At 36.3% G+C, this 16659-nt stretch overlaps 1 protein-coding gene across 2 annotated transcripts in view; it reads left to right on the forward strand.

Moving 5' to 3' along the window:
* The window catches only part of SLF1 (SMC5-SMC6 complex localization factor 1), a 41738-nt gene extending 31687 nt beyond the window's left edge, over positions 1 to 10051 (forward strand). For both annotated transcript variants that reach the window (XM_082335766.1, XM_082335765.1), the window contains exons 13-17: positions 1106 to 1251; positions 3259 to 3428; positions 3921 to 4054; positions 6536 to 6718; positions 9226 to 10051. In XM_082335766.1, the coding sequence (XP_082191892.1) occupies positions 1106 to 1251; positions 3259 to 3428; positions 3921 to 4054; positions 6536 to 6718; positions 9226 to 9710 (1118 nt within the window). In that variant the 3' untranslated portion in view covers positions 9711 to 10051. The remainder of the gene's footprint in view (positions 1 to 1105; positions 1252 to 3258; positions 3429 to 3920; positions 4055 to 6535; positions 6719 to 9225) is intronic.
* Positions 10052 to 16659: the final 6608 nt, after the last annotated feature.

A 16659-nucleotide genomic window follows, 5' to 3' on the forward strand; every position in this document is an offset into this window, starting at 1 on the left:
AAGAATCTTGGATATATATTTCTGTAAGACTTTCTTACTTTCCTGTACACAAATGGAAAATTATACTTTCTATGGTCTCCTTCATTGAGAGCATTCACAAGAACAAAATTCACATCCTGGTTATAAAGAGTAAAGATTCTCTGGCCTGTTGGTAATCATTGCTGCTCGGTTCAGTCCACAGCACTTAAAGCCCAAAAAGCTGTTGCAGAGTTCTCCTGAATTCTGTTGCTCTTAGAGTAGAAAACGTCTGTATGCTCAAAACTTGTGTTTCTGTTTTGATTGAGTCTACAGTTAATGTATGAGCACTTCTTAGCAGAACAGAATATTTCCTCAGTACAATAAAGACTTTATTCCTGGTAGCAGACCTTGCTTTCCACCTGATTCAGTTGCCATTTTGACAGAATTATTTTGCTAGAATCAAAACACAAATATCACTCTTAGAAAATTCAGTCACTCTGTCTCCTTTTCCAAAAAAAAAAAGAGAGGTAGGCCAGACATATGCCTGATACACATTGAGATAGATATAGATGTAGATACAGATACAGATATAGATATATATTCTTCTGCCACTGTCTGTTTTGGGTTTTTTTGAAACAGTATGAACTATTTGGTACATCTGAATGGGGTTGAAATTTGCTTACGGTCAATTTTAATATAGAATTTATAGGTTACCCTGCATTACTTGCAGATTTCTTTGTTCATGTGTCATATATTTTATCTGAATTGTGTTTGTATTGTGTCATTTACAGATTTTAAAGGTGATCACTTGCATAAATTCCCAAATAAATAACTTCATTCTCAAAATCAAGGTGTAACTTTTATAACATTGTGTTTAGAGCATTTTTTTAAAAAGTTTCACATAAAAAGTGGTGCTTTGCCTTTTAAAATCTGTTGACCATTCTCTTAGAAGCTGGTCTTATTATCAGATGATGGAAAAAATCTTTTTTAATATGAGTATTTTTAGTAATTCTCATGGAGAATAGCTTCTGAATCTGCAATAGCAGAAAAAAAGTCTGGAAGAGCTATCTTTTAGATAACTCTAGATGTACAGGTTTGTATATTCTCATTTTAAGGCTCTTTTTTTCCCCCCTTTGCTTTTATCCAGATTTTTCGATATGTGAGTTAAAAATGTTCATTTGTTCCATACCATCCCTCTGGCTTCAAATGTTTGTCGCAGAAGCAGTTTTTAAAAAAATGTGTTCACAGAGGAATATAACTATTTCTACTGAACCTCTTTCTCTTCAGAAAATAGTAAGTAACTCTTCTACTCCTTAATAACCTATTGCACTTAAGTATTTTACAAGTAATTGGTTTAATGAAAGACTTGGAAAATATCTTTCATTTGTGGTCTTAAGGTCATGCTCATTGCATGCATTGTTTTCCACCTGTAGATAGACTCTACTGCATTTAAATTTCTCTTTGCCTGAGATCTGGGTTCAAAACAATGGTAATATTTTTCTTGCCAAAGAATTTGTAACACCTGATTAATCTGTTTACATGCAGTTAACATGAAAAGTCACAATGAAAGCTTTTAAAAATAATCTCTGATGTAAACTTTATGGCAATGTTATATTTGTAATTAAGGAAAATGCCAAATATAGTGTGATTATCCTGGGTTATCTTTTCCTTCAGGTTTTTTGAAGAAGTTACAGTCTATTATTCTACTGGGTCCAAGCATTTGTTACATACAAGCTTTTATGATTTTGAACTACAGTGTATTCCTGTTAATTTCTCCTCTTAAAAACTTTCTTCTACTTGCAAACCTTTTCCTGCCTTCAAATCACGATTTGTGATAGTTGGTGAGGAAATACATGATGAAAGCTGTGAAAGAAATTCTCAAAACCATGACTGCTGGCAGGATGCAGGCAAATCAGGGACATCACACAGTAATGACATGCCCTAACTTAGAGCCTCATTTCAGTAATCTTAATACTAACGACTAAACAGAATATGGAATCCATAACTGTTTCTATATGTCCTAAAATTCTACAGGTAGAGTAAAAGAAAAACAAATTTACACCTTTATACATTTCTCCATATATAAGTTTTCCTGAATTTTACAGGGGTTTATTGTGAACAGAAGTCATTGTTTATTAACGTATCATGTTTAAACAGAGCTTGAACAAAAGACTGTCAGAATTTTAAAAATAAGCCAACTATATATCTAATATTTAATGTATGTTCCCAACACATATGCAGCAGAAATTGCTATTTTTAGTATTGCCATGACTACTGTTCACTCTCTGCAACTACTTAAACGTAAATTTTTGTAATGCTTGAAACAAGTTCATGTGCTTTTTGTGGCTTTCCTTAGCATTACTGTGCCTCCTTTCTTGTTCCATATAATAAATAGTAACTATCGTCCAATTTTGCCAGCTCTTCTCATACAGCATCTTATCAGCTAGGCTTTTCTATGGGTTCAAATAGTGCCCTCCTACTCTCTGGTGGTAAATGTACAGTGAAGGTGCAAGGAAGGTGTCCCTCACCCATTCCAAGTTGCCTGCAGAATCTACAATGATCTGCTAGGTACTCAAAGCCTTCTTTAATTTCTTTCTTCAGGTATAATCATTGTGTAATTGTTGAATGAGTCCCCTCACTGAACTTCTTCCTATGCTTTTTCCAAAATGCAGAAACTTCTATGGCTTTTTAAAACAAGCAGTATAGGTGGGCTGGAAGCTCTGTATTACTGGAAAGAAGCCAAAATATCTACAATGTCCAAAGCTATCCTAATAATGAGAGAGCACCTAAGAGATAACTGGCTTATTGCCTTTGCAATGCTCAAAGGTTTAATCCAACCCCTCATCTTAGAAGGGATAAAGGAGGGGAATGAGTATTCCTTTACCAAATTGGTGCCTGGGTTTTGCTCCCTGGGTTGGGCAGGAAGCTTGTAAATACTTTCATTAAGTACCTGAGAATCAATTAGCTTTACTTCAGTCTTATGTCCAGCTGAAGTGTTCAAAATTTTCTCAGCTACCAAAAAAATGAAAGGTCTAGAATTTCCCACTTTCTGGCTCAGACACAACCCACTCACCTCTGACACCAGTATAAAGAGTGAATTACAAGAATATAAAAAAGATTGCAGAAGACAACTTTAAACAATCTCTATATGCAATCATTTAGGGATCATATTTTTTAAATCTTAGATACAGCAAGCTGTGAGTTGGGGATGACTGCTTTGCATGAAGTGTAACAAAAGAAAATTGACTGCATTTTAATTCACTGTATACAAAGTCATTGAAAATGTTACTTTTGCAACAGGTCTGTTCCTATTCGCCTGCTTTGCAAGAGGTAGGGATGCAGGAGACAAGAAAGATAAATAAAGCAAAGAAGAAGAAAATAGGGCAACAGCCATGCCCTGAGTCTCAAAAGGCATTACAGATGCTAAACGGTGATAAGCAGAACCAAGTCAAAGTGCTGCCTGATCTACCGTAAGTAATACCTATAACATCACCAGTTTTATTCTGCTTTGGGGGACAGCTTCTGACCTGACACATTTCTTGAACTTTATATGACCTGTTTTGTTGTCTACAAATTACTGCAACTGACAGAAAGCTCCATTGTAAACCTGTAGCACCCCTGGGCTGGGGTTCCCCCTTTGTCCCCATCCTCCATCTCAGTGTACATGCAAACTGATGTAGTTATATTTTCCCAATATTAAAGTGCACATAGAGAAGTTGAACTGTTCATAGAATTACCTTTAAATAAAGTTTAATTGTGGGTAATTTAATTTTATTACTGTTTTAAATATGGTTCTAATTAAATGACATAGAAATTATGTAAGTAAAATATTTCAGAAATAACTCTGAAGTGGATAGATCTAAGTATACTGTACATACACATCTAAAAGCATTAAGTACATATACATTATCTTAAAATATATAATAGTGATTTTAGACGTGTCCCCTTTGCTCTCTTTTCAGTGACTTAATCGTTAATAAGTGCCCTCGATTGGCAAAGAAGCTTAGAGCAAAAGCAAAAGTTGAGGCTTCATACACCAAAGAGAATTCCTACCTTTTGGCTGAAGAGGTACATTTGTACAGGCGAAATATTAAAGGTATTCTATATATCTAATTTATCTTAAGAACTTTATATGGTTAGAATCGACAGTTTCAGGTTTAAAAATCTTGTCCTGATGAATGCTGAACTAAAATGATGGCTTATACCCAAGAATTATTTTCTTACGGTTTGTGTTTCTTTTTTCTGGTGTCTGTTTAAAAGGAGGAATTGTATATATGGTGGAATAAAGCTGCCTTCTTCATTCCCCTCCCCCTCACAGATATTAAATACAGTGTACAGCTTGTGTGAGCTCATTCCAGTCTTGCCCGCCTTACTTTGCTAATCCACCTCAACCTGTGCTTGGTAGGATCAACGTCTTCTGATTTGAAAGTATAATTCAGTCTTCATCTCTTTCAGTCCTAGACATTTTGTGAACAAAGACTGAGGAGTATGCTATGTTACATAGCTGTGTTAAGCATATGGACTGTTTTCTTCCAGGCATTCAGCCCAGACTATGAAAGGCATTTGGCTTTTGTCTTAGCTATACTGGAACCCAAGTACCTAAGGAATAAAACAGCACTGCAGTAATTCATTCGGTTCCTACTTATTATACAAATTTAATAAATTGTACTTCACATGAGCCTGAACAGAATTACTTGCTGGAACTACTTTTCATCATCTTCGTCATCAGAAATTTACCTACATCACTTAAAACACAACTATATTAATTATGGCACCCAAGAGAAGGCTTAGAAAAAAACTGGCAAAAGCAAGCTGGGATTGTTCAAAAAATTAAAACCAGAATTGTATCACAAACACTGAAGGACAAAAAAACCCCTCACCCTCTTTTGGGATTTAAGAGAGCTTCAGTAACAGAGCCAGACCATGCATTTTTAAAATTGGTTCCCTTTCTCTTTATTGCTTTTGCAAGTAAAATTGATGTGAATTATTACATGCTGACTTCTACAAAGAAAAGTGAGCTGAAGGACTAGCGCAAAAAAAAAACCCACCCAACTATTTTTTTTCTATTCTTCCCCTGCCAAAATTGTAAGTAGTATCTTCTGTTGAAAGAACGAGTATGGAGCTGACAGATTTACATAGTGAAGGTATTAATATAACAAAATATACCATGTAAATCTTATCGCACAGGTTGAGAGATTCAGCCTGAGATATTTTTCATTTCTAAGATGTTTGTTGCATCATCTTTCACCTGGCATCAAGATTTTCCTCTGGCTCTTGTTCAAACCTAATCATTTAGTGAAAGCAAAACAGCGTTTAGAATGGGTCTGAAGTTCTTATCATGCAGAAACTAATGGTGTCTTTACATATAAGCAGCAGTTCTCAGTTGCTTGCTGTTCAATTTTTCACACTTACTTCAGCTTTACATGGTACTAAGGCTTGGAATTTTTATGCACGGGATTTTTTTGCATGGATTTTCTTTTTTTTATTATTATTATTATTAGGACCCCTTCATTTATTTCTCTCTCTCTCTCTTTCCCCCCTTCCCTTGCTACTGTAGCCAAGTCAGACAGCCTATTGAGAAACAGCAAACCATCTGTTAACGGATTTGAAGTTCTGAATTATACTTCAGTGTGTAGAGGCACTCGTGCTTAGCCAGAAACATTCATTTGAATTAAGCTATAAATGCTGTGTAAAAAGAACCATACATTTTAACGTAGGTTCATGAATAAATTTAAGGGAGGGCAACTGCACTCTAAAGTTTTATTGCTTCAAAACCCAGTATTTTTGGTGTTCTGTGATCACTTGGTGCTTTTATAGTGTGATTGAAGCTTTAAACCTTGAACTGGGGGGAGATAATTCCTGTGTTAAACCGTTTGCAATACAATTTCATTGCTGGATCTCTGGTGGAACAGAAGCTCTGTGGGTTTTTTTTGAATTTTCTTAAAAGATGGTTAAACAGGATAAAGGAAAATCTTACTCATTATTGAATTTTCTGGCATATAGCCAGGTCTCCTAGTTCCAGGCACTTTGATTATTTTCTTTAGTTGCTATCTTGCCTAGTCTAGTGTAATCTATTAATTTTTTATGGTAGGAGAGACAGCCCTGCATAAAGCTTGCATAAGTAACAAAGTGGAGAGATTGATTCAGCTTCTCTCTTTCCCTGGAACAGACATTAATGCTAAAGGTAAGTTATTCATTTTCTCTACAGAACTAAGAAATTAAGCCAGCTAAAGAACTGTATTAATATCTGTTTGGTGATAAAGTTTGTATTTATACTACTAAAACTGTCTTTATTATGTTAAACAACACAAAATGAGGACTTTCTAGCAAAAATTGAGGAAAGGTTAGCTTATAACTAAAGTGTGTTTTAACATCACATTTTCTATTGATTTTTTAAAATGCTGTTTAATTTTTTTCAGGTGTTTTTCAATAGAATTTCTTGTTTTGAAATCACAAACTGCCACTGTAGCCATGATGAATACTGAAAAGTAAAGTGTTTTGCTGTCTAATGAATTACATTATTAACATTTTAGTACTACTTCTGCTGTTTTAAAACTTCCCTTGATTTATAATTCAGACTATGCTGGCTGGACGCCTTTGCATGAAGCCTGTAACCATGGCAGCACAGTGTGTGTCCGTGAAATTTTGCAACGTTGTCCAGAGGTAGACCTGCTCAGTCAAGTGGACGGGGTGACTCCTTTGCATGATGCACTGTCAAATGGACATGTAGAAATTGGCAAGTTGCTACTTCAGCATGGGGGTGAGTGCATTTATGCTAAACTGGTTTAGGGAAATTATCTACTGTTCTGAGTCCATATGAAGTTCATGGTGTTTTTCTTAATAGTTGCTTAAAATACAATGTTATTATGAAATATTTATTTTAAAACATTTTTAAGCCAAGCTGTTTTGGTCACAATAAAAATAATACTGTTTTCACACTTATCTTGATCAGCTGAATATGAAATTAACCAGGATTTTCACATTTTTTTCCAATATGGTAATGTTTTTATTCTGTGTTTTACACCATATGCATTGTAACTATATTCTCCAAACTCATTAATGAAGATAAAGATTACCTAGTCACCAAGCAAAGCTAAGGATTTTCTTTTGTTTTGATCTATTTTTACCATGATGCAAAAATAGATCAGTAAATTGCTATATATTCATGTATTTCAACATAAATTTGTTCAGCATTTATGAAAATTAATGTGATGGTCTTTGAAGAACACAATTAGCTTGGTAATTAGTTTAAGAAAGGAATCTATATTGTAATTGTGATAACTGCTGTTTAGGGATAATAGTGGGAGGGATGCCTTAGTTTGTAAAAAAAGATACATTGCCCCTTAGGCAGACACATGATAAATGTTTTGAACAATATTTTTTGTTCAGTGACAGGGACCTTGTATCTTGTCTTGAAATATACTGTATCAATATAATTAACTTAGCATGTTTTTTTAAAAAACAACTGCAAAGAATGGTCTTGGATATCAACTCTTCCTTCTTTTAATTCATTTACTAAAATAAGTATTTGCAATATCCTTACCATTGACCTACTGTGTTAGTTTAATCTCTGTGCATTATATGCTGAGTCCAAATTTTTTCAATAAAAGTCATTCTGCCTATAGCCATGAGACAGAAGAATGCACTGTATTTAGATGGCCTATTACTTAATTAAGGTAGAGAAACAAAATTTTATTTCATTCTTGGCATAAGATCCTCTGTATTTACAGTCTTCTCCTGCCCCCTAAAGGCTATTTCTGTGTCTGTTGTGCAAGCACCGGCTCATAATCAATACATTCCTCTGCAGTTCTACCTCTGTGTTTGCTGAGCTTCAGTTCTGTGGCTCCCAGGTGTTTTATATATCTACTGAACCATGTATCTGACATGCCAAGCCAATACCTGGGCTCAGTTCAATCGGTCTAAGTGATGCAATAGCCAATATTATAGTAAGCCTAGCTGCTCAATTGGAAATGGCATTGCACTGACAGATGTGCATTTTTCCTGGGCTATTGTGAAGAATAGGTAGTGGATGATCCTGTTGTCCTAGGGGAAGAGCTCTACTTGCACTTGCATTCATCAAGGTTTTCTGGCAACTATAAGGCTGCATGTGCCCTTATCTTTGCCTTTGTCACACTCTGGGTTTTGGCCTGTCAAATAGCTGACAAGACTATGGTAGAAAGCATGTTACCCATTCAGTGTGGATTTACTCAATAATTTAGAACACATCTCTGCGAAAACTTTTTTCACTTTCTTTCTCTAAAAAACCTTCAGCTTGCAAAATTTAATTATATTGCATAATCAGTGGTGGAGTAAAACAATACAGCTCTAATCACAGCAAAGTTAAAACCTCTAGTATGGATATGTAATGCAGTGAATTACCTTTTGTAACTAAAATATATTTCTGAAAATGTGTTCAAGTTAAAATTGCGTCATTACTTTAGCATAGTAACCCAAATTTATGTAAGAAGATTCCTGATGTGTTCATCTTTGAAAAACACCACCTGTAGCATGTTAACTGCCTTCATTTTTTCTTACTGATGTGGCCTTTTGTAAACTTATCAAGACATCTGTAAACTATTGAAATATTAATAGCTCTATTGTACTAATAAACAAGAAATACCAAAAGAATGTAGTATAATCTGAACAAGTAAAACATGTCCCATTTGCTTACTTTAAATCTATTTATTAAAGTAATAAATTTTGGCATTTCAGAAATCTGTTAGGACCAAATTTTGAAACTCAGTTGTTAGGGGAGACTAGGATTCCTACCTCAATATTTTACCTTGCTGCCTGGCCTAGGACAAGGTTGACCACACCATCCAGAAAAGTAAAATAGACTATCATAGTAACATGCCTTTAATTTGGAGTCAGTGTCAGCAAATAACCTGATCTATAAAATACTTACTTAATGTAATTTTACAACAGCAATAACATTACATTTTTACATAGTCTATATGTCGTTACTTGAAATTTTAGCATAAGCAACATTTGAATTTCTTTTCCATTTCTATACAATAACCCTTGGCTTTTAACCTAGCAAAACTGGGAAGAAAATTAAGACAATATTGTAAAGAAACTGTTACAAAGGGTCTCTCTACACGTTCTAGATTGTATTGCAAATGTGTAACTCATTGGTTGCATCAACATAACTTAGTACGAAACGGAATTTAAACAGACTCCTAGCTTCTGGCAAAAACCAAAGCAAAATCTTGTTCGGCTGCCAAATCACATGTGCTGTTATTATTAATGTTTATGTTTTCCTTGCAGGACCAGTCCTTCTAGAGCAGAGGGACTCCAATGGAAAATTGCCACTGGATTATGTTGAGTCCATACCAGTGAAGCAAGAACTTTTGAATGTTGTTCGTCCAGAAGAGAACATCGAAAGCTTCTATGAACGCACAGAACAAGATTTTTGCAGTCAGCAAAGAGAACTGTGGTTGATTTTATTTAATAAGATGCTGCTGAATTTTTGTTCAGTTTATAATCTTTCTTCACCCTTTACTTTAACTCTCAGAGAGGTAGCTTGTTCAAATGGACTTCCAGTAATGGCTCATAATGACTGTAAGATGAAAAATACATTTTCTGCACATTGGTTAGTAGATAGATATTTTAGAGAGCTAGAAACTTTTCAAAAGCTACCACAGTTTCTTCAAGAAATATCTGCAAACATGTTTTTTTCCTCTGGACAACAGATGAAGGCTTTATTAGCAACTCTGGAAACTATGGTAGAGGCATATCAGGCTCATACTTAAATCGTTTTAACAGTTAGCTTCCAAACAAGTCACATTGGTTGAATCTTGCCTGTTAACCATTGGTATTGGGCTAACTTTTTTTCCAGCAGCTAAAGAAGTACAAATTTCACAGGCCTACATGTGCCCTACATGGTGGTATCTCCCATGTTGTTAACACTTTACCAGAACCTGGAAATGGGATGCACTGATTCAGTGCATTTTTTAGGCAAAATTTTTCCAATACCAATGCCTTCTAGTTGTCTGACAGATCTGGATGCCTGTGGCCACCTCAAGAGGGTGCTATATCATTTGCACCAAGTTAAACTGTGTATTTTCTGTCCTGGAAATCTTTGTTACCCATCTCACGCCATAGTTCGCTTTGGTTTCTAGAGGCAGTGACCCTAAGGTTAAATCAAGCTGAAACACTACAACAAGCAGTTTTTCCTTGAGAAAGGCTTGTGCCTACATATTTTAATATCCTTTAATAAAACTGATATTATAAATACCTGTCATGAAACAAAAACATACGGAAAAGCAAATTCCTTCTATCTGTTTTTGTCTTCTTTATCCTTGTCTTGTAAAAATTAAAATTGAGTTGTGTAAATTAATTACATCTTGTAAAATTCAAAACAGAAGGTTTACAGAATCGGTGTACTAGCATTTCCCATGTCTTTGTTAGTTTGATAGAAATGGTCACACAAAGGCATGTGAAAAATCTTCTTCTCTCTCATCAGCACTATGGCGCTCATGGTCATGTTCATTTGTGCAGTGACTGACTTGAGGAGACAGGCCAAGATACTCGGGTGATTTGCAAAACTCCAGTGGGTACCACGGACTAGAGCTTTAAAATGATCAAGTCATCTTGCTGCTTCCCAGGACGGTGATGCTGCAAAGGGCCAAATCCATCCTCAGCATAACCTACAGTGTCCTTGGCTCTGCTCTGACTTGTGTTGGCTTGCAGTGGTTTGACAAATCCATTACACTGGCAGCGTATAAAATGATCTGGTAACACTCCTGGGATTCCCTCAACTAAAGATGTCGGTGGAAGCAGTGGCACAAATCTAGTTATGTTGGCAGGGGAATTTATGAAGGATTAGACGAGACAGTTTAAGTATGTACTGGGCATCAGATTCTGACACTAAGTATGGATCTCCTTAAAAATTACACCCCATTTAATATGAGAATTTTGTTCTTCATTCTGTGAATACATGCAAACTACACACAATAAATCCTCTAAACTAATCCTCTAACCTAATTTAAGATTGTGTGCTACATATTCTATCAGATGGTCCTTTTAATTAATTAAGAAAAAGAGAAAATCCTGTGCTCTTCTTTAAAGGTATTGAGGCTTGTGAGGCAGCTGAACTACATAATTGTGCTGCATGGGGTTGGGGATGTGGACCAGTTACGTGCTTTAGAGCTCTTATTGCACATATATACAGCAACAACTACTCTTCCTGCTTTGCATCTTTGTGGAGATCCAGTGCCAAATTCATTTCAGACTAGGGTCTTGGAAGAGAGACACTTCTAAGGAAGTTTATCCCTTCCCCTTCCAAGGGAAGAGAAGAAAGTGCTGCTTTAGAAGAGGATACCTGATTTTTTCCTAACAGATTCAGTAATAGATCAGGAGTAATTTAAAATCTTAGCCTTCAAAAGGAAGGTACTAATTAGAAACGTTTCCAATTCCAATTCTTCTGTAATAGCAATTTATAATATTAAAAAAGAACCCTAAAAGAAAGGGTGTGGATAATAGCTGCTTCTGAAATTGATGTTGCTTGACTAGAGGGAATAAGTCACATTGATGCAGCTGGCTTGCAGCACATTAAAACTTCCATTTAGCCTTTCTGCAGCTGAGATATATGATCTCATAGCAATTAATCCACTGAAGATGCTCAGACTGAGTTGGTCTTGGAACCAGACCTTCATTACAAATGTTCAGTGTTTATTAATGACTGATTATTATTTTTATACATGCATGCAGAACAGCCTGCTCTAATAGAATAAAGGGTCAGCCCATATTGGATTCATTTCTGTTTGTGCACTTTTTATTTTTCTGTAGTAAGAAAGCAACACCAAAAAAACCTTTGTCATATATGAGATGGACTAATAAATGTCAGTATTCCCTGTTGCAGGACGTGATGAAAGAAATGGTACATACATACTTTCTAAAGAATGCAAAATATGCAATTAAGTTGGCAATATTAACAGTTTCTTTAGTCATGAATTTGATAGGTAATTGGGAATTTAAAATAAGTGGGACTCAGAGAACCACAGAAAAAGAATTCTGGTGGATCTGCAAAAGCAAGTGCTTCAGAATACTCATATCTATTCCTAACATAACACTTTAGTGACTGGAATGAAAGGAGGAAAAGCATTATTTTGGTCTGATAAAGAGAGTGATTCTGCTTATGTATCCAAGGTATTCCAACAATTATTTATTATGTCATTTAGACAGGAAAAACCCACATCAATCATTTATAAGTCCTACTTACCTATTTAAACTAATTTCAAGTACATCACTCCAAGATACGGTAAAGAAAAGTAGATAACATATGCTAAATGAACATCATTAACATAGCAAAATGAAACATTCAAAAGTTAGCAAATGTCTGAATTAATATTCCACATGTAGCCCCAACTTAAATATTGTCTGTGTGCATCGTCAGTCTTTAATTATATGGTGACACAATTTTGTTCTCTCTAGTGTTCTCTCAATTTAAGGATCATATACGGAAAATTTTCCTGTTATTTCCCAGTTATGCTCTTAACAGGGTTGAGTTTTATACATATTCAGTTTTATATATACTCAAGTTTGCAAACTCCATATCCTTAAAAAATCTTAAGTATATCTCAGTCATATTTAACATAAAATTATGTGCTTCATCTAATTTATTAGAGAGTACCTGTTCTCCTTCAGAATAGCAAAACTTTCCTGTTAAATCATGATTGCAATAAAGTGAGATCTATTAAGTGATTAAACTGTCTGCTTTTTAAAATCCCTCTTGGTATGTACGGTATTTCCCACTTCCTGGCTTAGTAAAAAGAACAAACAAAATCAGCCAACCAGCCCCCCTCCCCTTTTTCTCTCCTTGCCCACGTTTCACACACTGACATGCTTCACAAGCATGAAGGTACGTCTCCATCCTCGATTAATCCCAGTTTTCCTAGGCCTTTTAAAAGTTTTTTGTTATTCTCCACCTTCAGCATACAGTTGGAGAATATCCCTTTTGCACATGTACCAAACGCTGCCCAGACAGGCAAGCAACAGTTGTCAGCAGCACAATACTTGGTAGCAGCAAAACAGAAGGTAGAGCACACTGAGATATGGAGTCAGGAATTATAATGGCATGCAAAGATGTTGGTCAAGCTTCAAAAGAAGTTGGCAAAAAAGTTGCATTCGGCCAAATTTCAGTCTTATATTTTCTCTGGCTCGTATGTATTGTTTCGCACTACTGCCATTACTAGATATGAAGCACATCAGTTTATGTGCAAAAATCTCTGTGATATTTGTAAGACACTTTACAGAGTGTTTCTTGATTTCAAAATGGTCACACTCACTGGCAAATAAATCACCACTGCCAGTATACAAGGATTCTGGGCTCAGGAGTTTTGGTGTTGTTTTATTTTTGTTTAGGAGCAAAGGGTAGATTATAAAATTTAAATATTCCTGTGGCTTCAATAGCCATTTAAAATTTGTTACAACAGAGAGGAGGTTCAAACCTCAAAGCCTGAGCTCCCTTTAAACTCTCTAAATAGTCCTGAAGCTCTTTCCTGCACCATCTACAATCCTGACTGATGCTAAATTCCTGCATTGCAAAAGGGCAGCATCACAAATGCCCTGTGCAGAGTTAGTATCAAACCCCTGCCTTGGCCTCCTGCACTCGGCACTGGCGAGGCCGCACGAATACTCTGTTCACTTTTGGGGCCCTCACTACAAGAAGGACATGGAGGTGCTGGAGTGTGTCCAGAGAAGGGCAACGAAGTTGGTGAAGGGTCTGGAGCACAAGTCTTACAAGGAGCAGCTGAGGGAGCTGGGGTTGTTTGGAGAAAAGGAGGCTGAGTATCGCTCCCTACAACTACCTGAAAGGAGGCTGTAGCGAGGTGGGGGTCGGTCTCTTCTCCCCAGTAACAAGCAATAGGACAAGAGGAAATGGCCTCAAGCTGCGCCAGCGGAAGTTTAGGTTGGATATTAGGAAAAACTTCTTCACCGAAAGGGTGGTCAGGCATTGGAACAGGCTGCCCAGGGAAGTGGTTGAGTCCCCATCCCTGGAGGTTAAAAGACGGGTAGCTGTGGTGCTTGAGGACATGGTTTAGTGATGGACTTAGTGCTAGGTTAACAGTTGGACCTGATGATCTTAAGGGTCTTCTCCAACCTAAGCAATGCTATGGTTCTATGACAGACTGCCCCTTTGCCTATACATTCAAGGATCACACTGAGCCTTTTTGCCTTAGCACCATGCCATGCTCCCATGTGGTCAAGAGTGCCCAGTAAACTCAGAGGAACCCACCTCCAGTTTATTGTCGGGTAAGTACAGCCTTCATTATGTGGTCTTACATTTAACTTGCACTATGTGCATTACGACACCTTTTTTTTGACACGGATCCAATTTATTGGCTGAACTAGACCAATCTGTATGAGTGGTCATTTCATCACCTCCTGTGCCATGTGCAAACGAAATGCGAGTGACTGTGTATATTTACTCTGTTGGTGAAACACGCCAGTCTGAGTGCCAATCCCAGAGGAACACCATGAGAAATATTTCATGCTCAGTGATTATTCCCCAGCGCATACTGTTTAAAATCTGTCAGATAATGCCTTTTTAAATCTGTTAAATGCACATTAAATAATTACAATCATCAAACTGCAATATATAAAGATTCTTACAAGTTCATAAATTTATCATTGTATTTACCAAGATAAGAAATGATGCTTCTTTGGGAAAACAGCTCTAAAAATTACACTTTGCAAAATACTCATCTCTGCTCATATTCAGATAAAGATACTGAATATGCACCTAATTTATCAACCAAACTTGTAATCTTTGGGGGAAAAAAAAAAACCAAACAGATTCTGGTTTGTCTAAGAAGTTGCTTTAAGTCACGATATGAATTGATGCTATTATAGTAGCAGATTTTAGGCAGTTGAGTAAATGCAAAATTCTTTCCTTTAAAAAAGGATGAGCTGAGGACTATTTAGCAGAGCTTGTCCTGCAGGCTGATGGGGAACCCAATGCAGAAGAGAGGAAACAGTAAAGCTCCAGAGCTCCAGTAACACCATCTACACGGGCATCTGTGAACCAGGTGTTTGGAGAGCATGATTAAATTGCTCAAAAAATAATTAGAGAAATTGAAAAACAGTGTTTCTATCTGCCTAAAGCTGATGATAATATACTTTTTCTTAAAAAAAAAATTAGACTATTTTGTTGTTTTTTAACACCATTGGGAATTACTGTTCCCACCCACATTCAAAGACACTGCTGGCTGGAGAGGGAAGGAAAGGAAGAAGGAAGAAAAAATAGTGCAAAAATACTGCGCTCAAGTCCAGTTAAGAAATTGAGATCCAGCTTCAGGGTTCTTTCAATGCAAGTTTCATTAATCTTTCAGAAGAGCTATCTTATTGATTCTGGAAAATTGTCATTAATCTTGAATGTAGGAGAAGTGAAAATACAACAGTGAAAGAGTGAACAGTCAGCTTATACAAATTGTTAAGAGTGCTGACACAGGGAAGTTTACCTATTGTGGCTTGTCACTTGCACACAGCTGAAGTCTAATTAATCTAATTCTTGTCTTACCTAAATGAGCTTGTATACATTTGCTAAATGTCATAGTTTTTCAGGAAAGTCATGTAAAGATGGTCCCATTCTTGTTTAACTCCCAGTGCACCTAAATTACATATTGCTGTTTTATTTAAGAGTGGATGTTTTGCTAAGATATGTTAACTATGTATATACCAGCTCATTTGTAATCAATGGTGCTTTTGAAAATTCAGGGAAGGCAAAGGCAAGTAAAAAAAAATTAAACTAATTTAGAGACATCTATATTAAAAAAATCCTAAAACTGTAGTGTCAATAATTCAGCTTGTTGGTTTGTTATTTGCCTTACTTACCCATTTAGTCTTAAAATTTGACATTTTCTTCTTCTCACTAATGCTCCAACTCTGATTTTCTTTAATGACATTATGCTATCTACCCCAATATATATGTGCATGCCTGCTGAAATCTTACTCCGAGAAAAAATACAATCTGGCAGCTTGAGGTGGTCAACCAGTCACCACTTTCAGCTGTTCAAAGCACACCCTCTCTGCGCGGGGGACGTGCTATCTGTAATGGCTCTTGAACTACTGAAGGTTGAACTTCATATGGATACCATGTGGACTGATGATAACGTATCTATATCTTCTCTATCAACCCCTTCCGATTTCAGGAGTGTTCATAGAACATGAAGAATTACTTGTTCCCTGATGGTCCTTTGCAAACTCCACAGAAAAAAGCAGGGAGGGAAATTATAAGATTAAATGATAGGCACAGTTATTAAAGGCTCTAGCATACCTATATTTATAGGGACTTCACCATCATTATTAAATTAAGGTTCAGGTTGGGGCTTTTTTGCTTTTGTTTTGGTTTTTCAACAAATCCAGAAAAATCCTTTCAAATGCATGTTTTGCCACAGCAGCACCAGGTTTAAGACACAAAGCTTTGATATGGTATTATCTCATTTGCCTACAGTGAGTGCTAGCCATCAGTAAAATGACAATCTGCTGGGCTGCTGGAGGGGGCTGTTTCGGGCTGCCCAAGGGGAAAGAAGGAAAACTCCTGCTTTGCATGACAGACTACCAATAGGCAAGCAGGCTGCCATTGCAAATGTTTCCCTTTCAGAAATCTAAGGAAAATTTTTGGTTTTCTTACCCTGTGCAGTATCCTGAAGTAAAGGCCTGTAAATAACAGATGAATAACACATTGAGTTGCTAGCA

The sequence above is a fragment of the Platalea leucorodia genome (assembly GCF_965183815.1).
Source record: "Platalea leucorodia genome assembly, chromosome: Z".
Classification (NCBI taxonomy): domain Eukaryota; kingdom Metazoa; phylum Chordata; class Aves; order Pelecaniformes; family Threskiornithidae; genus Platalea; species Platalea leucorodia.